Source organism: Stenella coeruleoalba (assembly GCF_951394435.1).
Source record: "Stenella coeruleoalba genome assembly, chromosome: 12".
Classification (NCBI taxonomy): domain Eukaryota; kingdom Metazoa; phylum Chordata; class Mammalia; order Artiodactyla; family Delphinidae; genus Stenella; species Stenella coeruleoalba.
In genome coordinates this window covers 71,393,261-71,418,050 of record NC_137158.1, presented here as the reverse complement: position 1 = coordinate 71,418,050, position 24,790 = coordinate 71,393,261, and the positions used below count along the sequence as shown (strand labels likewise).

The window sequence follows — 24,790 nt, the reverse complement described above, 5'->3', positions numbered from 1 at the left end:
GAGGTAAGGTGGAAGACGCTAATATGCACACATATAAACTAAACATTTTCTGTGCTTGAGCATCAAATTTAGGTTTGAGCTTCCTGGTAGGCAAAGAGAGAAAGGGAAAAGGCAATACTCTCATTACCATTTAAGATGAAACATGTCAGTTCTTCAAGAGAGAAATGATTTCATCATATTTAAAGTCTAAAAAGAATTGTTAACAACGGACTTTATACAAGGGGCATTGAACAACAAAATAATATCTTCAACAACAAAAAATGTGAAAATTATAAAGCATTATTTACATTTCCAATCCTTGTTCTGACCTTTAAGAAATGAAAAGGGACAGTATTAAAATGCAATTTAGAAAATGCAATTCTTTAGGAAGAGTAAATAGAGTTAGGTATTTGGTATTCTGGAAACCTAATTTATGCAAAGTGGTTGATAGTGATCTCTTAGACAATATTTTTAAGTTACAATTCCCTCATCTGGCCTTGTGACAGGAGATGGATAAAGGATAATTCTAGGCTATGATCTCTGGTGATCACCTGGTATCCTACGTAATTAACTAGAGAAATATTCTGGTGTTTTGGACATTGGGCTAGCAGGTGGCCAAGTTAATGAACTGCTATGAAAGCCGAGACTCCTCCCTTGTATCTGTGGCCTATACACTACTGGAAAGAATATCAAAACAGTATAAAACTGACACTACTAGAAATTCATAGTTTCCAGTAACAATTGGGTCCTCTAAAAATTTGCTCTACTTGTGTTTGACCTACTCCCTATCCCTTTCCATCTGCCTCATTGAATAATTGAGAAAACAAAGGTTGCCCCTTCTTTTCTCTTCTTCCCCAAACTTAACAGTACCATCACTCAGGGGAAGGACTTCTCCCATTCGTGTGGCCCAGCCATGATTTCTTCTTGCCTCCTCTGCAGCTTTGCTTCATCAATTATCTTCAAACTTTCCTTTTCTACCATTCTTTTCCATCATCCTTTAAAACTGCTTAAGTCTTTTGCACCCCAGAGAATGTTTTCACTTGGAAGTGCATTTCTGTCTAGGTACCATCCTATCTCTCAATTTCCCTTCTCAGTCTCTGGGAACAATGCTATATACCTGCAGCCTCCACTTCCTCCTGGCCTCTGCCCTTCCAATGGGTTTAGAAATTAAAGGATTCTTGAAGGGCAGAAGCTAAGAGGAAGTAGAGGCTACTGGTATGGAGCACTGTTTCAGTAACCCTCCCCTCCCTGTCAGCTCAGTGATATTTGTCACCGTTTTCTTCTTGAAACTTTCTCCTCCCTTGGCTTCAGTGATGTCTGGTTCTCTCCTAGTTCTTCCTCTTTCTCCTTCTAGTTTTCTAACTGTTCCTTCTCCATCCCTTTTCTGGATCCTCTTCCTCATTTTAAACTTCCTCAAAGTTCTGCCCTTAGCTCTCTTCTCTTCACTCTATATTCTCTCCCTTGGCAGTTTCATCCGCTCCTGTGGTATTAGCCACAGCCATTTGCTGACAAATCTCAAATCTACCTCCCTTTTCAGATATTTGGCCCATGAGATGACTCAACTTTATTGTCCCATAGATACCTCATACTGAACAAGTCTCAAACTCATGTTTTCCCAATCTGTGCTTCCTCTTTTTATTCCCTATTTAGTTGTATAAAATGGAAATATGGGAGTCATTCTAGACATTCTCCTTGATCCTCAGAGCCAATCAGTCACTAAATCCTAATTTCCCTACTAAATGGCTGTCAAATCCATTCTTTCCCGTCCATTCCCTTTGACACTTCCTTTAGTAAAGCTCTTATTATATCTTGAATAAGTTGATTAAACTGCTTTTTCTCCATCACTCCCCCAACTACCAATGGCCTGTCAACTTGTGTGCTAACTTCTAAACTGACACCTTTTCTTAATCTGTCCTTGCCAAAGTTTTCAGGATGTCCTTTCCAATATATAAATCTGATCATGTTTCCTCCCTGTTTAAAATCCTTCACTGGCTTACCAAACTTACAAAATTGAATCTAAATTCCTTGGCTTGTCAAGTCTGTCCATTCATGACCTCAGTCTTTGCTGCATTTTCAGTTTGATCCTTCCCTACTCCTTTCCCTGAACATATATTCCAGAATTAGTGATATATTTAGAGTTTCCTGAACATACTTAGTTTTATACATCAATATTTTTACACTTCTCTGTGTCCTCCTCTGATTCCTCTAATGAAGTGAACTTCAAATGTCACTTCCTTTGGAAGCTTCTATGTGGTTTTCCTCACTTCTTTCCCTGGCCCAGAGAAAGCTGGTCACACCTCTGTCTGTCACCTCTCTAATCCATACCTACTCCTATGGTTGTACTTATCAAACTGAATGGTAATCACCATATGGTGAGCTTCCTGATAGAGGGATTATCTATAGTTCATCTATCTCTGGTCATCAATGACATAGCAGAGGGCCTGGCCCAGAGAATATGCTCACTAACATTTACTTAATTAAAAGAGAAATTTGAAATGGTCTTTTTTCCCAACAGTGTAATACCTGTTGACCAAAAAGTGAAAATATACATTGTATATTTATTTATCCAGGAAAAGGTGATATTATTTGTTTATTGTAATTTGTTTCTACTGTTTCAATATCCTCGAATCACCTGTTAAATTCTACTGTAAACAGTTTCTCCTCTTGAACATACTGTCCGCAATTTGTCTATTGATATTTTTTGTTCTACCGTTTATAATGTACAGATTATATAATGTGTTAGAGTACCAAAAAGAACAGAGGAAACTGCCTCAGTGTATCCAGCAATAATTGCAGAATAAGCTGTACAACCAAAGAGCTTTCACTTAGAGCCACTTGCTAGGGATGGAATTGTTATGAAGGAAGAGGAAAGAAGCCGAATGTGCTGCTCAGAGTTAGCAAATTAGCAAGATATACCCCTTCTCTCTTTATTTGCACACTCTCACCCCAAGACGTTCCTGTATTTACTTCATACACGCTCTCCTGCACTAAGGACATCTTCTTATTTAAGGTTACAGTGGCCTGGTAAGCATAATGAGATCTGACACTTATTGAGCTCTATACACAGAACTGTCTCATTTCATGTGCACAATAACCTTAAGGGACTGTTTTTGGACATTTTTACCTTGATGGCTCTCTAAACATGGCTGATTCCATGAAATTTTGGGTCAGTCCTATCCCTGACCCCTGGAATCCACCCCTGCCCATCCTTTTTTAATTTTCGCATCCTTATCCACTATTCAGCACCCCTGGTTACTTGTTATAGAGATGGTACCACAGAGCTGTCTGAGTGAATGTGATCTCCCACTCTTGACCACAGACCTCACAGGGATAGAATGGTTCCTTCCTTCGTTTCTTTAAAAAAAAAAAAAAATGTCTTCCTCTGCGGTCTTTATTTTTCTGCACTGAAGGAGCTGGGGGGGGAAATGACATATTTATAATCTCCTCAACTACAGTTTCATGTGGAGTAGACACTTTAAGCTGGAAATTCATTTTCTCTGAGAAAGGACCTTTATTTCAAGTTGGTAACAAGCACAAATATAGAGTAGAGTTGCTCAGATCCAGGGAAGAATCAGATCAAATGAGAAAATGCTTGACGCAGACTTTCCATGGGAATGTGGAGAGCAGGTGAGTTGGAAGCAAGAGAAGTTAAATAGGCTTGTATTGTTCGAGGGCTTTTTGGTGTTTAAGAGATTTGAGCTATGAGTTCTTGGTGAGTTCAAGGTGCCAGACTGTGGACAGAGTGCATGGGCTGCTGAAGTGAAGGTGAAGGACACAGAGTTGAGATCAACGACCTATGAGGGTAGGTATCAATGGGTCACACACATGAATGCTGGAATCACGCAAGAGTACTGAAAGGAAGACTCTCAGCAGTGAGAATGAGTTTTCAGTGACAGAAGAGTCTCCTGCAAGCTGCTAAATGACTGCAGCAATGTTGGGAAGAACAAAGCTGGGCCAGATGATATAAACCTACCTCACAGGAGAGAGGAATGCATGTGGGTGGCCCATGTGATTTAAAAATAAACAATCAAACTCTTAGAGGAAAACATAGGCAGAACACTCTATGACATAAATCACAGCAAGATCCTTTTTGACCCACCTCCTAGAGAAATGGAAATAAAAACACAAATAAACAAATGGGACCTAATGAAACTTAAAAGCTTTTGCACAGCAAAGGAAACCATAAACAACAACAAAAGACAACCCTCAGAATGGGAAAAAATATTTGCAAATGAAGCAACTGACAAAGGATTAATCTCCAAAATTTATAAGCAGCTCATGCAGCTCAATAACGAAGAAACAAACAACCCAATCCAAAAGTGGGCAGAAGACCTAAACAGACATTTCTCCAAAGAAGATATACAGACTGCCAACAAACACATGAAAGAATGCTCAACATCATTAATCATTAGAGAAATGTAAATCAAAACTACAATGAGATATCATCTCACACCAGTCAGAACGGCCATCATCAAAAAATCTAGAAACAATAAATGCTGGAGAGGGTGTGGAGAAAAGGGAACACTCTTGCACTGCTGGTGGGAATGTGAATTGGTACAGCCACTATAGAGAACAGTATGGAGGTGCCTTAAAGTATCTTTGAGACATTCCAAAGGAAATGCCCCCATAAGAAACAAATATTCTCAGAAAAGGGAACCCTCTTCCACTGTTAGTGGGAATGTAAATTGATACAGCCACTATGGAGAACAGTATGGAGGTGCCTTAAAAAACTAAAAATAGAACTACCATACGACCCAGCAATCCCACTACTGGGTGTATACCCTGAGAAAACCATAATTCAAAAAGAGTCATGTACCACAATGTTCATTGCAGCTCTATTTACAATAGCCCGGAGATGGAAACAACCTAAGTGTCCATCATCGGATGAATGGATAAAGAAGATGTGGCACATATATACAATGGAATATTACTCAGCCATAAAAAGAAACAAAATTGAGCTATTTGTAATGAGGTGAATAGAGCCTAGAGTCTGTCATACAGAGTGAAGTAAGTCAGAAAGAGAAAAACAAATACCGTATGCTAACACATATATATGGAATTTAAGAAAAAAAAATGTCATGAAGAACCTAGGGGTAAGACAGGAATAAAGACACAGACCTACTAGAGAATAGACTTGAGGATATGGGGAGGGGGAAGGGTAAGCTGTGACAAAGCGAGAGAGTGGCATGGACATATATACACTACCAAACGTAAAACAGATAGCTAGTGGGAAGCAGCCGCATAGCACAGGGAGATCAGCTTGGTGCTTTGTGACCACCTAGAGGGGTGGGATAGGGAGGGTAGGAGGGAGGGAGACGCAAGAGGGAAGAGATATGGGAGCATATGTATATGTATAACTGATTCAGTTTGTTATAAAGCAGAACTAACACACCATTGTAAAGCAATTATACTCCAATAAAGATGTAAAAAAAATAAAATTAAATAAAAATAAACAATCAATAGATCCTTGGGTTAGGAAAGTATCTAACGCAAATTTGAATAAGTCCTGGCTTTGTTACTAATGAATGTTATGGTCTTAGGCAGGTCATTTTATTTCCCCGGGCCTTTGTTTTCTCATTTGCAACATGAAACCTATAGCACAAGCTGAACTTTTATCTTAACCATGAATTGCATTTTTATTTTATGTTACTAAGTTTTAGATTCAAAAGTCTTCACCTTATTAACTGATTTCATGTATGTGTTCAACTTTCATCAGCTAAGAAGGGCTAACTGATGGCAGTTTAACAAAAGCAAATGAAAGCTAGTTATACATACTGTTTCCTTGTTCTCTGAAACACTGCTGTGAGTAAATAACATGGTAGTGATTATCATTCCCATTTTATAAATAAAACTGAGATGAATGTATATTATTTCCCATAGTCTTTTATGCATTTTTTCTTTCAAGTGATTAAATGTACTTTCTGTAACCCATAAGCCTTTAACTACCTATATATTTCTATGTCTCTTCCAACAGACTATAGGACCCTTGAGGACAATAATAATAACAGTAATGAAATAATAATAACTATTATTATTATTTTATGTGTTCCTAGTGCCAAGACCAATGTCTGATACATAGCAGATGCATGAATTTATCAATGAATAAATGGTCATGTCTTCATTAGAAAGCAAAATAAGTTACTTGGCAAAAAAAGAAATGCTCCCCAAAATCTCCTTGTCCTTCAATTGCCAATTAAGGCTTTTATCTGAATCATTTAGATATTGCCTTGAATCTTCAATTTGTTGGCCATGAAGTAACTAAAATAGATGATCATAAAATTGATAAATGATCATTTCTGATCACCAAGTTTCTGCTTGAGCCAATACTCTTCATAAAAACATTAATGCTGGTATTTGGTACCACAATGCCTTAAGTTTAAGAAAGCAAAACTTCCCATGAGACTGAAGAAAATTAAAATTATAATTTTTCATGAAAATTAAAAATGTAGACATTTATAGAAGACAATTAAGCATGAAAATTAGTAGAACTTGCACACATAAAGTACATAAATATTTCTACATAAGTTTAAAATCTAATGATAGCTCTTTGATGGATAAGACAGCTACATCATTTTGACAAGACTTTATGTCTCAGCCTGACTCCGATTTTCAACTACAGCTTCTCTGAAAACTGACAACCTCTCCTACTGAGATGTTGCTTCCAAAATAATGTCAGAACAGCATGCACTATGAGCTGATTTTTTCAGTGATTGTAGGTGCTTACTAAACTACTGTGTCCTCAGCCATGGTTTCCCAGCCCTCTGTGGTCTTTGCTGAAAATATGGCTTCTGACAAATTTCTTTATGATGACACCACTCCAGCCACCTCCCAGAAAGTTATTAAAAATCCATAAAACCATCATTATATATTAGTTCCATAGACCACCAGGAGAAAAACTTGTAGTGTTTATAGAGGAATGGCAACTGCAAAGCCACATGATAGAAACACAGAATAGAAGTTGTCATCACCATCTACCCTATGCAGGCCAGCTGCTGTAAACTTTGTTCGAAAGCAAATGAAGTCACAGGGTGATTGATGGTATGGCAGAAGAATCAAGAAGAGTTCAAGATTTCTCAAAATAATAAAGGTGTCTCGTTTTTTCATCTTTGTATTTCACCTTAATCCTTTGTACATAGAACCTGTTAACTAAATACTGATTAACTAACTTAGAAAATGGCTTAATAAGTCTAGTCAATATAGAAAAAAATAACAAAGACAAACTCAAAAGTATGACAATCTGGGCCATTTTTGATAAGAGTGAGTGGCTTTATATTTTTCAACAGGCTTCAAGATTACCACTGTATCCCAGCATAAGTAACAGTTGACATTCACAACGATTACTTCGTATATTCAAGAAAAGTTCCTATTAAATTCAGCACTCTCTTTAAAAGATGACAGGGAACTATATAATATAATTTGCAAAGACTACCTTGTAACATGTTTAAAGTGTAAAAGGTTGGAGTTTAAAGAAGTCAACTCTCAAGTACCCAGGTTAGTCAGTCAAGAGAATCAAGGTTCTCGGTAAACAAGGTAGGATGCGAACACTGTTTTTAAATCACAAATAGGGTAACTTATGACTGTGCCTGGATTTATTCTGTCCAGACACCCACTCTTGCTAGTAATGTATGTGCTCTTGGCCAAAGTTCACAGCAAGTTGAACATATTAAATCTAAGTCCATGTTGTTTAAACATAAAGAATCGTGATTTTAAAACCTACTTATTGCCGGCCTGTTAATTACACCAAAATTCTCCTGGTCCTTCAGGATTGCAAAACTGAAGATATCTTTGACTCTTTGTCTCTAACTCTTTGGCACATCGAATTCTCCTATAAAGTATTCCTTTGAAGTACTTTTATTCTTCCTAATTATTTTAACAGCCTAGTACCTAGAATTCTACAAACATAACTTTCATGGCTAGTTTTCTCCCTCTCCATCCAATGCAGCTTCCCTACACATTTCAGTAAGAATTCACTTTCTTTTAATTATCTTTGAATCATATCAAACTCTGCTTTGACATTTCTTTCTTGAAATCAAAACTCTTTGGCTCATGCTTCAAGATTCTCCATTATTTATCCTTCATATAGATAAACAGTCATGGAATCACAGAATATAAGAACCCACATTTGAGTTGCTATCTTTATTATTAGTTCCCGGCCCACACTCTCCACTCCAGCCAAGAAGACCTGCTTATTTTATTCCCCATGGGGACATTCTTACTACTGCTTTTATCTTTTACAAATGCCATATTAAAAAATGAATCAAAATTCCCTTTTCTCCAGCTTTTTTCTAGCTAATTACACTCACCAATATTTTCTTTCAGTGTTCGCTAAACACATATAAACTCATGTTTCTAAATGTCTATACTGTAATAATTTGTTTTTACTCATTTTACATGTGTTCAAACTGTAATCCCTTTAGAGTGTAAAGAATTTAGTAACTGAGACCAAGTCTTCAAATTTCTTATAAACAGTTTTTGGGATAGTAAATTTTTTATTAGAATTGTAAAGGTGCTGTGATGATTTTTCTACTTTTATGCTATTTATTTATTTATCTATGAAGTGGTATAGTATGTAATGAAAAAACTTACTGTCAAGGAAATTCATAACAGGCTGAGTGACCACCCAGATTAGTAGTTTGCTGGTAATGGGCTATGGGAATTTACACTTGACTCTCTCTTACTCAGTTTTATCATATATAGTCAAATCTTGAGGACACAAAGCTGGGATGCTAAGATGAATTAAATAATCAAAGTCCCATAACTTATTGATAAGGCAGATTTAAGCTAAATATTCTACATTTAAAAGGAAACAAAAAACAAAGTCTTACTCTTAGAATAATAATAACAATATTAAAAATTACCAAGCATAAAAGAAAGGAGATGTAGCCTAGTATCAGCTCATATTTTTAAAAAGACTTTTGGATAATAACTTATCTAAGATCTACTTGAGTTATCTGTGATTATAAGGGAACTAAAAATTACAATATATGGGTGAAGGAACTGGTGAGGTATAGCATAAAAGAGAGAGAGTTCATGGATAATAAATATCACGTGGAAGAGAAATTTGAATTGCTTGGATGATTCCCAGTAGTCGATAGAAACTTCAGGGAGTCAGGTCATTAAATAGAAAAACTGACTAATAGGTGAAATTCTGCCTCTGAATTTAAGTTGTGTATTCTCCAACTCTCATTAGAAATCCTAATCACAATTAGGAGACTTAGAGCATATGGGAACGACTTCTGGGCAAAGATGTAATAATGGTGTTTTAAGCATCTTTAACTGGTTGGCCTAAATAACCTTTCATGACATTCTACTCCTTATATTGTGATAAAACAGAATATTTATTAAGGTGACTTACTGTGAAAATAGTTTGGAATCAAGATAAGAAAGGTATAAAGAAAGTTGCTGGTGCATATATAGAAAAATATGATATTTAGTAGAAATAAAATTCTTATATGTAATTGCATTAGCTAAAGTAAAATAGTTAACTGATGTTCTTATGATTCAGGAGGATTTTCCTCTGATGCCTTTAGACTTTTAGAGTGTTTTATATCAAATAGAGCAAAGCTTCTAAAAAGAAAAAGAGAAGCCAAAGAAGGCCAATCTCATGTAAAGTGTAAGCAAATGTCCAAAAAAAGGTGCACCACAATGAAAACATAACTGTAAACAAAAGCGTACAGCAGCATCACTAAATCCCTTATCACATACTCCTCTGACACTGTGAGACAAAATATTAAGAGAGAAGGGTTTAAAACAAATGAAAATGTATTCAACCCCAAAACTTAACTTTTTGAAGCTACAAACTCAAAGAATATTCTTTTTGGACTCATCCAAAGCTTTGATTTAATCAACTAGAATTATTTTTTAAGTATTGTTTTCTACAATTTTTTGAAATGATAAATTTGTTTTTTTGATGGGGAATCTACATTTTATCAGAAGGATGGAATACAATGTCCTTGGCCGAGATATTCTTCACAGAAGTAGGCTATTTTTGTATTCTATGATTAGCATATTTAAAGACACATGCCAGGTGAGCAGCTTGCTCCAAAGTGCACTCGATTTTTCTTTGTGGACAAGGCTCTGTTGCTTCAGTACCCTCCCTTTGACAGATCCTAATTCAATATTCCTCTCAGGAAATAATCCTGAAAAATCTTCTGGAGAGCCTGTTGCTGGTAACTTCATGTGAACTGATCCTCTTTTTATGTCAGGTAAACTGACAGTTATGACAAGAGGACAAGTGTGGCACAAATGACGTGGTAGAAGATTGAAAAGTATGTAAAAGAATATAACAACTGAATTCTAACTGATTAAAACAAAACCAGAAAACACCTCCAAGCTTAACTTCAATATAAAGTAAAATAATAAAGGGATATAAAACTTTAGAAAGAATAGGATGCTCCATCTATGGTTTTAAAGTCAAGCAATATTAACCATAGAAATGAAGGTATGCTAATCTAGTCACCTATTACTTTTAATGTTAACTATACTAGGCTAACTTCTAATAAAAGAAATTGTGATGATAAACTGACTAGAGAATGGCTAATTTGGAAAGGAGAGGTGAAGGTCACTGGAGGTCCCAGAATTTCTAAACTCCAAATTGCTAATATCCAGACAATCTAGCTTCCTTCCTGAATAGTGCCCAGATGGCAGAGACAACATTGATATGTGGTCTTAGCTGCTTTTTGACAGGGAACTGTCACCAGTAGGTGACCCCATCAGTCTGAAGACAGGAAAATTACTAGATGATGCAAGAAAGTGCCTGCAGGCCAGTACACTATGGGTTCCTGAGAAGCAGGAGGGCAGAACCTCAGAAAAAATAAATTTTCAGTTGGAGCTTATACAAAGGACACTGTTATATTTCTTTGCAGATAGAAGAAAATAAAAGCAATTTAGTTTCCACAGAATTATATCTAATAAGAGAGGAAACAAATTCTCTTTGAGAAGAAATAAGATATATATAAAAGGCAAGGTGAATGGCATCATTTCTTGGTAATAAAATAGACACCAAAGTTAGCTCTAATGCTGTTCTATGAACACAATCTAGTCTGTAATCAACTATTATAATGCTATCGGACATTATCCTTGCCACACAACCCAAGTCAGAAGGCAGAAAGGGAACAAAGTAATCCAAACTAACACAAGGGTGGAATTTTAATATCAGCCCTTCCTCAACATAATTTGTAAACACAAGTCCAATTAATTTTCCAAAAAGACAACTCTAGTTGTCAGAAAGTGCTATTAGCAATTATTTTTAGCAAAAGGATGCAACTGGAAAACATACTGAAGGGGGGAGGGGTAATCTTTTCTCCACTCCTCTCCACCCCCAAAATAAAATGACATAATAAAATATAGAAAATAAAACTACCTTGTAAAAATGATGTATTACTTCTTCTTGAAGGAGGTATTTACACTTCTAATATCTATAATGAATTACCTAGCTCATTTGAGGGAGAACTATTAAATAATTAAATAAATCACATTCAATCTACTTTTTGCCATTCCCTTTTAGAGAGATCGCTCTAATGCTGATAATTAACACATTTTTAACTTGGGCTTTCAAGATGGTCCATCTAAGCACTGGAGGAAACTATACTAAACAAAAAAATGTAGGAAATTAACATTAACCATAAAAATGTAAGGAGTTAAAATCTGAACTTAAATCTGTGTCTTAAAAGAGTAATATGTGATTTTGTTGAAAAAGAGGCAGGCAGTTCACTATGAAAAATCAAGATTCAGAAATAGGATTCAGTTTTTAGAACTCACAACACTGCAACAGGAAGGTGTTGTTTTTTTTTTTTCCAAAATCAAAGTCTGAAATTTCTACACAATTTTTGTTTGTCCTAAAAACTCTGCTCCCGTTAAAGTTAAAGCATCAGTTTTCATTAACATAACCATATCACCATTTCAGTAAGAATGTTTCTTAATTTCTGTATCAGACTTCACACCAGTAACTGAATACTGTGTAACTGTTAAAAGAACATGAAGTCATACCTATGGCCTTTCTGTTAATAATTTGATATTAAGAAATATAAATGCAGCAATACCTTCAAGATTCTCTTCCATATGCCAGCATATACACGTGAATTGTCCTGGACATTAATTCGTACCCTGGGTCTCAATTTCTCTATAAACCTGAGGGAGTTAAAAGTAGATGACTCAAAAGTTTCATTTTATCCAACAATCAGTATAGGATAAGATGAGAAGAGTAAAGAAAGTCTATATATAATAAATTATTTGAGAATGCATGTCTGTAAGACTCTGTATAAATCAAAGTTTTTAACCTCAGGTATAATCTATTTCACTTTTAAAAGCTATTTTAAACATGATATCTACTATCATTTTATTAGTAATTTATAATTTGTCTAACTTTAAATTCTAATAAGCAAAGTCATTGTGTTAGAAAGCAAACAAACAAACTAGAAACCAAAATTCAAATCCAAGAGGTCATCAGTGCTATTGCTCATAAGACAAGATAATTCTTGGGGAGAGTGAGGGCATATGGACAATTTTAACTGATTAAGTAGGAAAAAAATAATAACTATTTAAATTATTTACTTTTCCTTTGTATCTAAGGTACCCCAGAATTTAAAACATAAGTTTCTGATATAGTGAGGGAGATGACTGCATTAATCCAATATTTACAGGTAAGTTATAAATGTGTAAGAAGGGGGCACACCAGAACAAAGAAGCACCTTCAGCTGTTCATGACAAGATAAAGCTTTCAAGTCCAGTTTAGGGGACAGCAGTTTGCTTTTTGGTTTTTGGTTTTTGGTTTTTGGTTTTTCTAACTGCTCACATTGGATTAGTCTATTAAGCCTGGAAAATCATAGCCAGTCACTTAAGGGTAGTATAACATCTTGGGCAAATAAACACAAACTCAGAATATCAGGGCAAACAAATATGTAAGTCCAAAAACTACAACTGGGCACTGTTCATGGAAAGTTTGGTGTCTTTTTGGTTCCTGCTACCCCCGGAAACACCATGGGACAGTTTTCCTACACTATAATTATAGGAGGATGAGGATGCAAGGCAATGCCTGGATGGGCATGTATGGAGAAGGGTAAAGGCTCTTCCCACGGTGCTAGAAATAAACAGGAACAACACTGTGATCCCAAGCGCACATCAAGCAATGCCCTGGCTTTCTGTGCACTTTTCTTCCCCAAATGCAATGCCTACCTTCCGTGTGGACCGCGGAGACATAGGTCCAATTGTAACGCTTGACTATGTCAAGCATCGCCCTTGCCTGCAAAGTGTCAGAAGGGACAACCCTCAGGAAGTATTTGTACAAAGTTTTGTCACTCAGGTCGATGCTTGTGGCGGAATATGCGATCTGGGGGATGTTGAAGAGCTGGAGCAGGTTCTGCACTTGAATGGCTACGGAGCTGGAGCCCGGGCCGATCACGCCGGCAATGGGCTTCTTAGTCCTGCCTGGGGGGAGGGTCTGGCCGTCAGGCAGGCACCGGTTGAGCCCGTCCTTCTCGTCTCGAATGGAAATCAGAGAGTCCCTGATGAACTCAATGCTCTGCTCCAGAGCCACAGAGGAGTGCCAGCAGGAATCTCGGATCTCACTGCCCAGGGTGATGTTGGGCAGAAGGACCGGGTCCGCGTTGATCTTATCCAACGTGTGGAACATGGCCTCCACCCTCTGGATGCCATACTGCTCCCTGATCTCCCCACACTTCCTCTCGGGGACCTTCTCGGCCGGAGGCTGGTGGTGGACTGAAAAGAGGGCCCCAATGATGACATCTCCGTCCATTCTGGCCACTGAGCGCTGAGACGAGGCTCCTGCCAGCAACAGTTTCCTGCCGGGGCCTCTGGGGAGAAGGGACATCTCCAAAAAGATAGCTGGGAAGAAAACCAAGAGGAGCCGGACCATTATGCTGAGGACGCCGTCCACAGCCGGCCAGCCGCGTTCCCACGCTGGTCCAGCCAGCAGGCTCTGCGCGCTCACAGTGCGGACCCGACGCCTGACGCCTGCTTCTCCCCCGTCGCCAACGCCCCTTGTCCGACGACTTCAGCTTCTGCACCCCCGCCTCCTTCCCCTCCTCCTCCTCCTCCTGGTCCTCCACGACCACCTTTACGCCCTGGTGGCGTCTTTAGGGGTATTCGAGTCCCCCTTCTTCACTGGTGCATCCAGGTAAACTGACCAATGGTACCATGGGAGTCGTGGTGGCTCGGATGAGCTGGACGCTGCCGGCAAAACAGGAAGGAAGTCAAAGCTCCGTTATTACAGGACCTGTGTCAAAACTCTGGGGTCAGTGCTGGTTAAGAGTTGACCGGTGCATTTCATGATATGGGCTGGAAGGACATCATGATAGCGGCTGGAGGGACAGCTTGGGCGGCAGCTCTGGTCAAGGCGGAAGGTGGCGCGTTCGGCCCCCAGTATCCTCCTCCGTCCCGGGAGGCGCAGAGCCTCGCCGACCCGTCCCCTCCTGCAGCTCCAAGTCTCTTCCAGGTCCCCAAATACCCTCACGATTACTGACTGGAGGGGGAGGAGGGAAGAGGGAAAAAAAGGAGCTGCGTCTTTCGACCTTAGAGAACTTTCCGGATTTGAAAAGATCAACTTTTTTCCCCAGAAGAAATTTGGAAACTCTTTCATTATGAAGGCAGAAGCGCTACTTCAAAATAAACTCGAACCAGGGGTGCACATTTTACTTTAACTTTGAGGGGTTGAAGAGACCCTAACGTACTACCCAAGTAGTAAATATAAATTTGCCAGCTTGAGGAAATCCATATTAGTTACTAAGGCAACGCCTGGAAAAGTCTCCGCATGTCGGATTTTGGTACATCCCCCCTCCCTCCCCCACCCCAAGAAGTCAGCTTATTGTAGACGTTTAGGGGGAAAGGGTACAGATGAGGTAACTTGTTTCCCGCGACCCAGGATGGAGGGAGGGAATGGAGGGACCCCTGCACTTCCCTAAATCCAGACCTTTGGCTTTGCATAGTTGCTAGAAAGGGAACAGAGGGGAGCTTCCTGGTTGCTCTGGCGGCGGCAGCTCAGTCCTGCCGCCTTCAGAACCCTGGACAGTGCTTGGTCAAGCGGCTGAGGCATTCCTCCGCAGGGCCGTTTGCGGACGCTTTGACCAGCGAGTTGCAATTCTTTAACCTCCAGCCCCCAAGCCCGCCAACCCCCGACTTCACCAACCCCCCTCCCTGCGTTCTACACACACACACACACACACACACACACACACACACACACACACACACACACACACACACACACACCCCTCCTCGTTTCCCCAGTACCCCTCCATCCTCATTCTCTTCTCCTTGCAGCTACTGCTCCTCCAGGTATATTCAAACCCTACCACTTCGGGGGCAGAGGCGCCAAATCTCAGCCGCCTGCGGGGCTGAAGTTGGCTCTTTCCCTCGTCCCTCTCCGGCTCCCGTTTTCAAGGTGAGGGTCAGACGAGAAAGGAGCAAAGGGAGCGGGCGAGGAGCAAGAGCACAGGAGGTGAGGCAGGCAAAATAAGAAAGGCAACCCAGGCACCCATGCGTCCCGACGCTTCCCGGGGAAGCCGGACTAACAGAAAGAAATAATCGAGGATGCCTCTGGGACAAGGAGAAAAAATCCCATAGATTGGGACCTTGTGTCTGTCACTGTGGGTGGGTTCCCCCGCCGGGAGGTGTCTGCTCACCTGGGTCTGCTTGGAGAATTTGGACTTGAGACGGACCTGAGTCCGGGTAGGCAGCGCTGTGGTCCCCGGGCCAGAGTACCGCGGCCAAGCTCGGTTCGCAGACGCCTCAGCTCTAATCCAGACGGTGCAGGGATGCGATCTAGGCTGTACACTAGTGCCCTCTTTCTTCAGCACTATTTTACCGCAAGGAAAAAAGAGGGAGGAGGGAGGGAAAGAAACAAACAAACAAAAAAACAGGTCATCCAAGGCTTGTCTATTATCTCACGCATAAAAATCAGTCATTTAATGGAGGGGGGAGCGGATAAAATCTAGGGATAAGTGGAGAATATTAATTCTTTTACTACTAGAGGGTTCTTAAAGAAGCTGCCAGCTATATGAATAGACAGATCTGGAGAAAGGAGTGGGGAATGGCTTAGGCTGCTTTACAGCGGATACTCCTTGTATGTATTTCAGGGACTCAAACACATTTTATCTCCCTGGAAGTAAAACCCCTACTGAGGGAAACAGAATAAATGCATTTGAAGACATCTATACAGGCTCTACTGGTAGGTTGCAAGGGAAAGGGTGAAGACGCTGCATGGGGTGGGAGAGTGGAAGGAGAGGTAGGCACAACATGAATCATGGGAAGCCAAATGAAGAGAGGCAAACCTTGGCTACATTTTCCAGGTCAAGATGTAACTAAATTGAGAATGAGAGTCAGGTCACATGAAAACACTGGAGTGAAAAACACTTATACAAATTCCTCTCAGGCTGCCATCACCCTCCCGGACAGGTCTACAGAGTTGCTTCTTACAGTGTGAAAAGTGGAAGTTAAATCACATTCCTCTGGGAACATGTTGGCTGAGCAGAATGTGTCCCAGCTTCTTCAGAGGAGAAAGACAAGTGACAGTGTGCCTTTCCACTCCTGCTCAAAGCTTTCTATTTGTGCCATGTGCAGAGAACAGAGATCAGCATATCTGGGTCCCTTTATAATCACCTTGGAGGGGACAAACCGCATGAGGCAGTTTTAAAAACTTTTTAGCATGTTCCATGAAACAGGACAGGAAATGCCTCCAGTCAGGAACAGAAGCTCTTCCTTGTTCTGACTCTGGCCTTTTTTCCAAGTGTCAGACTTTTCTGGATTTTTCTTAAGTAATCTAAAGAGTATAGGAATTTTTTTTCTTTTTCAGCAAATAATGCATGGAACCAGGTACATATCCTTTAGGCCTAAAAGATCTCAGTTTTGGAAGTAACTATATGTTTACTCAAGGAAAATAAGAGGTAAGTTCCTGTCTCATACGTAGGGTAAAACAGTTCTCTGCTTGTACCCTTAGGAAGATGTCAACTTTAAGAGCAAGCCACAGGTGTTCACGGTGTCCCACAGTATCTCACCTCGTCTATTAGCCAATTAAACTCCATTTTCGATAACTCTATTCTAGTAAGTTAAGCCCTAAACATGATTTTCCTGGAATATTTCATAGATACTATGAATGTACAAAGATTTCAGTGCATATATAAACCATCAAATATGATTTGCAGGATTAGAGAAAGCAATGTCTCTGAAGTTCACATTTAGCTCTAATATATGCTTCTCAAAGAAATATTTTTAATATACCACATTGACATAGGTTAGAAAAGATTCTGCTACTGAAGGAATGATTAAATATTCAGACTTATTTGTTCTCAATACAGTCCAAGTAAAACCTACACATTCAGGTTGGCTGAAACAAAACATTTTAAGTAGAACAACTTGTGGTCATAACATAGAGTATTTATGCATATACATGAACTATATATGATAGATGTTAAGGAAATGTTTAACTTCAACTGTGTCAATTTGAAATTATCATTTAAATGTATTGATAATTATTTAAGACCAAACTTTAGAAGGCACAAAGACAAAAATCAGTCAAGAAGAAGGCACAAGAAAGTAAAAGACAAGATGATCCAAATATGCTTCATATCCAAATATGCTTAATTTCTGGAAATTAAGACTTTACCAAGGAAAACATGATGTAACACATGTGGAGACATGTTAGAGAAGGTTCTATTAGTAGAGCTGAAGAGAATGACTAAAAGAATGAATTACATACAAATTAACAAATACAGGTCAATAGCTACTCTATTACAGAATGTTAAAGTGTATGAATCCAGAAGTACTATCAGTATGAATATTTATTCAGTGCTGGTAGGGTACTATCTTACATTCAGTATGTGACCTGTAGCAGGGCAAAAAGTGTTAGGAGTAATTTGGTTTGGGAAATCTGTTTAATAAAAAAATATACTGGAGATCGAGCAGAAGACTATCAAACATACTATCTCAAGACAATGATTTAAATGCGTTGCTATAACAATAAGGACAACAAAATGCTCATTAGCCTTATATGGTAATAAAACAGATATTGCCCATAAACAAAACTGTGATCACTTTCTTTAGGAATGTGTGCACAAATCTCATTGCTCTCCATCATAAAGAACATCATAGAGAGCTTCCCTGGTGGCGCAGTGGTTGAGGGTCCGCCTGCCGATGCAGGGGACACGGGTTCGTGCCCCGGTCCAGGAAGATCCCACGTGCCGCGGAGCAGCTTGGCCCGTGAGCCATGGCCACTGAGCCTGCGCATCCGGAGCCTGTGCTCCGCAACGGGAGAGGCCACAACAGTGAGAGGCCCTTGTACCACAAAAAAAAAGAACATCCCAGTGTCTAAAACAATACAGATATCTGGTTCATGATAGGTGCTAAAATATTTGTTGAATAAATAAATGGATACATTTTCCCTGAACGCTAAAAATATTACCTCATTTTAATGACTTTCTTTAAGAAGATCAAAGCCAGGCAGTTTACTGATATTTCTAATTTATTCTTCATATAATGTAGAGAGAGTAATTATTTTGCAACTGTTTCTCAAATGCAAGTAACCAGCCTAATTAGAATTAAATCATTTAGAAACATATTTATACTACAAACATTTTTACACGTGAAGTATTAAAATTTGTTCCTAGCGTGAAGAAACCATTTTCATTCCTGTACTGCATATGTTAACCAATATCAAATAAAACTTAGAAATTTTATAGAGGTAAAAAGAAGAGAATACATATATGGAAACTAAACCTTATCTAATGTTGCAGCTATATGATTTGAGAATAACCATTTGAAAAGATTTTCAGAACCATCACATGAGATGCATAAAATAGGCATATTACCCCCGTCCTACAAATGGAAAAATTGAGCCACCAAGAATCTGATCCTTGCCTGGGCTTAGTGAACAAATTAGGAGCACTGTCTCATGATACTACCTTTATTCCAAATTCATAAGTTTATAGAAACTGACTACATTAACTGAGCTAAATGTTACTTATCTTCATTTTTCCTTAAGCTTTGAACTGAGGCTCTCTTCTCAGAAAATGCTTAAGTAATAAAGAAAATAAATTTGAATTCCTTTCCTTTGGGCCCTTCATCTGTTGAGGGCATAAGCATTACAGGTGATTGTTCTATTTGCTTAAAATAGCCATCTTTTATAACAGTTCTAATAATGGCAGTAACCTACTTGCACAGTCTCACAGTCAACTTTGAACAATTAAGCAAAAAAAGTATCTAAATTTTCAGATCCAGTAAAAACCTTCATTAGAAAAGGTTTTATCTTACTACAGTTTCACCAACACAAGAAATTAAATTATTTTCCTGTTTTAACAACAATATGTTGTACTCCCGTCTCACTGTAACAAAAAGCTACATGGTTGCTATCCATCAAGCAAACCACCAAAATATTGATCTACCTAAAACATAGCGTTTATCCTGTCAGTAGCATGGTTCAAAACTTGTAATATGTCCCAGTTGCCAACAGACTGATATCTAAATTCCTTAACCTGGTACTCAAAGTCCATTGGCTGGGGAAAAGGTTCACAGAAGCAAAATATGGTAACTATTCATAACCAACCCTTCCCTTCTCTCCTTCTCTAAGTCCTAAGAGAAAGAGACTCTGGCTCAGATATACCCAAGGGGTTATCAGAATAATGAAGACATATTTAAAGACACATTTTAAAGTTTCCTAGCTAATTCTGATTTGACCCTTAGTTGAAAGCCACTGTTAAAACTTCATCCCATTCTCCTACACACACTTTTTCTAACCAAATAAGCCTGACATTTTCCCATGCCTCAGCTCATGCTTCTTACGCCACAAAAAAAAATTCACCCACCTTTCATTTCTTTTATATGTATTTGTCCTTCTTCAAAATTTATGTCAAATTCAACTTATCCATGAAAGCTTCCAGTTCTAAAGGAAATCATGAAAAAAGTGCTTATGTGGCACTTTTATATAATACTGTGAAATAATATTACTGATTTTTTAAAAATTTGTGCTTCATCTGGTCTCATTCACAATTGCTGTGATCACTTTCAAAATAGTGACTTAATCCAACTATAATGCAGTTAATAAAAATATTTTGGAATAGTTATGAAAGTCCTTAATAAATAGCAATGTATTGCTTTTGAAATCATTAATCATAGCAAATAATCATCTTTCCACGCAGATTTAATTTTCTGGGAGAGGAAAATTGTCATGAAAATTCTTAAATAATAAAAAGTAATCAAGATCCTTGAAGGAAGAGAACTGTGTCGTGCTTACAATTGAATCTCCAGAACCTAAAAAATGTGTCTATAACTCATTAAGTATTTGTTCAATAAATTGATGTTTTGAATAAAAAAATCAGGTGTGATTCTGAAGAAATTATATTTCTTTGGTTCTAAAGGCATTTCTGAAGAGTGGCTCCAAAAATGTTTGAACAACTGCAAAATCATTGGCTTTTGGAAGGAAACAACAATCTCTTGAATATAAAAATATGAGTCTATCTTTTTAAATCATCATTTTAATCACATCTGTGTATGCACTCATTTCAGTGGCTATTTAAGAAAGTTATTAAAATTTAAAACTGCATATACTATTTGTTGTATTTTTAAATAGCATGCAAAGCACATATACAACTAAAAAGGACTGGAAGGAAATTACATCAAAATATTAAGTTATTAGCTGTAGAAGGTAGCATAATAAATAATTTCATTTTTCTGTATTCTTTCTTAAAGTTTCTGTAATGAATATGTGTTGATGTATTAAAATATTATACTAAGATGGAAAACAAATCAAATGGTTATCAAATATCTACTATAAATAATGATGAATTCAAGGAATCAAAGTTTACTGGGTCACATTTGCTATCTTCACCTGCTCTATCCACCATCTAAGATATTCTGTTACTCCTTTTATGTGATAAGAATTCTGTTGAGTACTGCAGATACCATAGTGAACAAGACACAGCTCTGGATTTCCAGGAACTTGGGATTTAGTGACAACCAGTACAGAATAGTGTGAAAACCACTGTAAGAGTAGAAACCCCAATGTACTCTGGGACCATGTGGGAGGGGCACCAGTGTTCAAAGATCAGGAAAGTCTGCTTAGGGAAAGTGACACTGGATGGGAGGGAAATCCAAAAGGGAGGGGATATATGTATACATATGGCTGGTTCACTTTGCTGTGAAGCAGGAGCTAGTACAACATTGTAAAGCAACTATACCCCACAAAATAATAAATATTAAAAAAGGAAAAAAGAAAGAAACCGAGTGAGAGACAAATAGGAGTTACCTAGGTGGAGAGGGGAGTGAGTAGAGAAAAAGACAGTCTAGGCAGGGAAAGTGCAATAGCCCAGAAGAAAAAGAGCATGTAGTGCTTTGAGGGAAGTATAAATCGTTTGGCAAAACTAATGCAAAGAATAGTTGAGGGTGGGGATAGGGGAAGGCAGGTCTTTTAAAAAAGAAAGACGTGATGAAGGGCTTTATAAATCATGTTAAGGAGTTTGGAGAGATGGCATCAAATAACGCTCAGGAAGTTGAAATTGGTGGGTGAAGGATAAGTAACATCATTATATTTAAGATTTGGAAAAGTGACTCTGACTAAACTGGAGAGAAATTATGGGCCCGAACAATATGAGAAACAAAGAATGGTTTAAAAGCTGCTGGACTATAAAGAAGTTTTTAAGGAAAAAACAGAGAAAAGTATCTTTGTAACTTTGAGATATGAAAAGAAATCTTAGGACACAAAATGTACCAACCATAAAATTAAAAATTGATAAATTGGACTTCATCAAAATTAAAAATTTCTCTTCCTCAATTACATCACTAGAAAATGAAAATGCAAGTTACAGGTGGGAAATATGTGACAGATATATAGAGAGAGATGTATATGGCAAAGGTCATATCTAGACTATCGCAGAACTGCCACAAATCTATAATAAAATGACAAATAACCCAACTTTTTTAATAAGAAAAAGGCTTGAATGCCACTTCACACACAAGAAAAGATATACAAGTGGTCAGTAGGTACCTGAAAAAGTGCTCAACATGACTAATGAGTCATCAGAGAAATACAAATTTTAACCTCATAAGTACCACCTCACACACATGAAACAGTAAAAATTATAAAGATTATGAAGACTGAAACCACCAAATGGCAATAAGAATATGACTCAAGCAGAAATATCATAAAATACTGAAGGAGTTGTTAAATGATACAGAAAATTTGGGGAAATGTTTGATAATTTCTTGTAAATTTAAGCATACACATGTCCTGTGATCAAACAATTTCACTTCTAGCTATTTATCCAAAAGAAATAAAAACATATGTTTGAAAAAGACTTTTATAGGAATGCTCATAGTAGCTTTATTCATAGTAGACAACAACTGGATTCAAATATCAACAAGAGAATGAATTTAAGAATTGTAAAAAAGCTACAAATAGAACTACCATATGACCCAGCAATCCCACTACTGGGCATATACCCTGAGAAAACCGAAATTCAAAAAGAGTCATGTATCAAAATGTTCATTGCAGCTCTATTTACAATAGCCCGGAGATGGAAACAACCTAAGTGCCCATCATCGGATGAATGGATAAAGAAGATGTGGCACATATATACAATGGAATATTACTCAGCCATAAAAAGAAACGAAATTGAGCTATTTGTAATGAAGTGGATAGACCTAGAGTCTGTCATACAGAGTGAAGTAAGTCAGAAAGAAAAAGACAAATACCGTATGCTAACACATATATATGGAATTTAAGAAAAAAAAATGTCATGAAGAACCTAGGGGTAAAGCAGGAATAAAGACGCAGACCTCCTAGAGAACGGACTTGAGGTTATGGGGAGGGGGAAGGGTGAGCTGTGACAGGGTGAGAGAGAGTCATGGACATATACACACTAACAAACGTAGTAAGGTAGATAGCTAGTGGGAAGCAGCCGCATGGCACAGGGATATTGGCTCGGTGCTTTGTGACAGCCTGGAGGGGTGGGATAGGGAGGGGGGGAGGGAGGGAGACTCAAGAGGGAAGAGATATGGGAACATATGTATATGTATAACTGATTCACTTTGTTATAAAGCAGAAACTAACACACCATTGTAAAGCAATTATACCCCAATAAAGATGTTAAAAAAAAAAAAAGAATTGTAATATCTTCATACAATAGAACAGTACTCCATAATAAAAAAAAAACCACATTACAGATACATGAAGCAACATGAATGAATCTCAAAAACATTATTTTAGGTAAAAGACAACAGAGTACATACTGTTTGATTCCATTTATATAAAGTTCAAGTGTAGTCACACTTATCTGCACAAACAGAAATCAAAAGAGTAATTACCTTTGGATGCGGGGGTGGGGGTGGATTAACCGGAAAGGAGAAAAAAAGAATTTTCTGGAGTGATAGAAATGGTCCATATTTTGATGAAAATGTTACTTACACAGAATATACGTTTGTCAAAAATCTGATAATTGTACAATTGAGATATGTGTATTTTACTGTATGTAAATTATATCTGAATAAAATTAGTTGATTTAAAAAGAAATTATTACAAGTAATCAAGTGAGAGATGATGATGAACCAAACTAACGCATTGGCAGTGAGGATGGATAAAAGGACAAAAATTAGAGGGAGAGCTGGGTAGAGGATGCTGTGAAGATTGAGCAAGAAAGTCAAAATAGTTCCCTACTTTGGACTTCAGTGGAGTTTAGCAGATAGTGGTGTCATTTATTTAAAAAGAAAACAGGACAAAGAATTTTGGAGAAGGGGGAGATAATGAGATTCATTTGAGACCCATTAAAGTATCTTTGAGACATTCCAAAGGAAATGCCCCCATAAGAAACAATGTGTACACATATAGGGGTAAAAATGATATATGTATAAAAGAAATATCTGTGGGGACACTTGGCATAAGTTAAAATAACAGAACTTGATAAAATGACCCACAGAATACCCAGAGTAAGAAAAAAATACTAGTTATGGTGAAAGTAGAGAAACTGGAGCCCACAAAGTTGATGAAGAAGGAACAGCAGAAACAGATGAACTATAAGAAATGTAAGGTCAAAGAACCAGTGAGAAGGAGTCCTTCAAGAAGAGAGCAAACAAGAGTACTAAGAGCTGAAGAAAGCAAAGGACCAAAAATAGCTCACTGGATTTATCAAAAAGTAGCTTAGTGGTGATATTTCCAAAGCAGTTTTACAAGAAGGAATGACATCAGATTGTGGAAAATGGGAGTAAGGAAACAGAAAATGAGTCTTATAACTGTTTTCAAGTGTCTGAATGCCTTTACATTTATTTACCAATAACTGTGGTATAACAAAAATAACTGCATACACACACACAGAATTCTGCACACAAATGATAAATACTGTTTGAGATTTAGAATTATATTACAGAATGTATTCTAAACACAAAATTAAGGTCAAATTACACATATAAATTCAGAAGGAAAAAAAAAACAAGCAAATGGTCCCCTAATAAAAGAAGATAAAAGAAGATTACCTGGAGGAAATTTTATATATATATAATATATATAATTTTACATATATATCCTACTGCTACACGTAAAAGGAAGGAAAGCAGCACAGCTGACAAATTGGAAGGGTTTGCAGTCAGATCAGACCTATATTTGAATCTCAGCTCCATACCTTATTAATTGTAGGACCATGAGAAAGTGGCAGCATCTTCAATTTCAGTTTCCTCTTCAAGAAAATGGGATAATCATAGTTACACTGGTAGAGTTGTTTTGAAAATTACATGAAAATGCTTAGTAGCCTGACTCATAATTTTCAATATAAATAATTTTCAATATCATTATAATTATTATTGTTATAATATAAGGTGC

General features: G+C 37.7%; 1 protein-coding gene across 2 annotated transcripts in view; it reads right to left on the bottom strand.

The window, feature by feature from the left end:
- GRM1 (glutamate metabotropic receptor 1) overlaps positions 1-24,790 on the bottom strand; it is a gene marked incomplete at its 3' end in the record, with an annotated part of 396,780 nt that overhangs the window by 343,177 nt on the left and 28,813 nt on the right. Inside the window, exons 2-3 of one of the 2 annotated variants that reach the window (XM_079939225.1) lie at positions 15,618-15,790; positions 13,153-14,166 (exon numbers count right to left, since the gene is read on the bottom strand). In XM_079939225.1, coding sequence (XP_079795351.1) covers positions 13,153-13,852 — 700 coding nt within the window. In that variant the 5' untranslated portion in view covers positions 13,853-14,166; positions 15,618-15,790. Of the gene's footprint in view, positions 1-13,152; positions 14,210-15,617; positions 15,791-24,790 lie in introns of those variants that run through there. The other variant, XM_079939226.1, reaches the window with a different exon arrangement.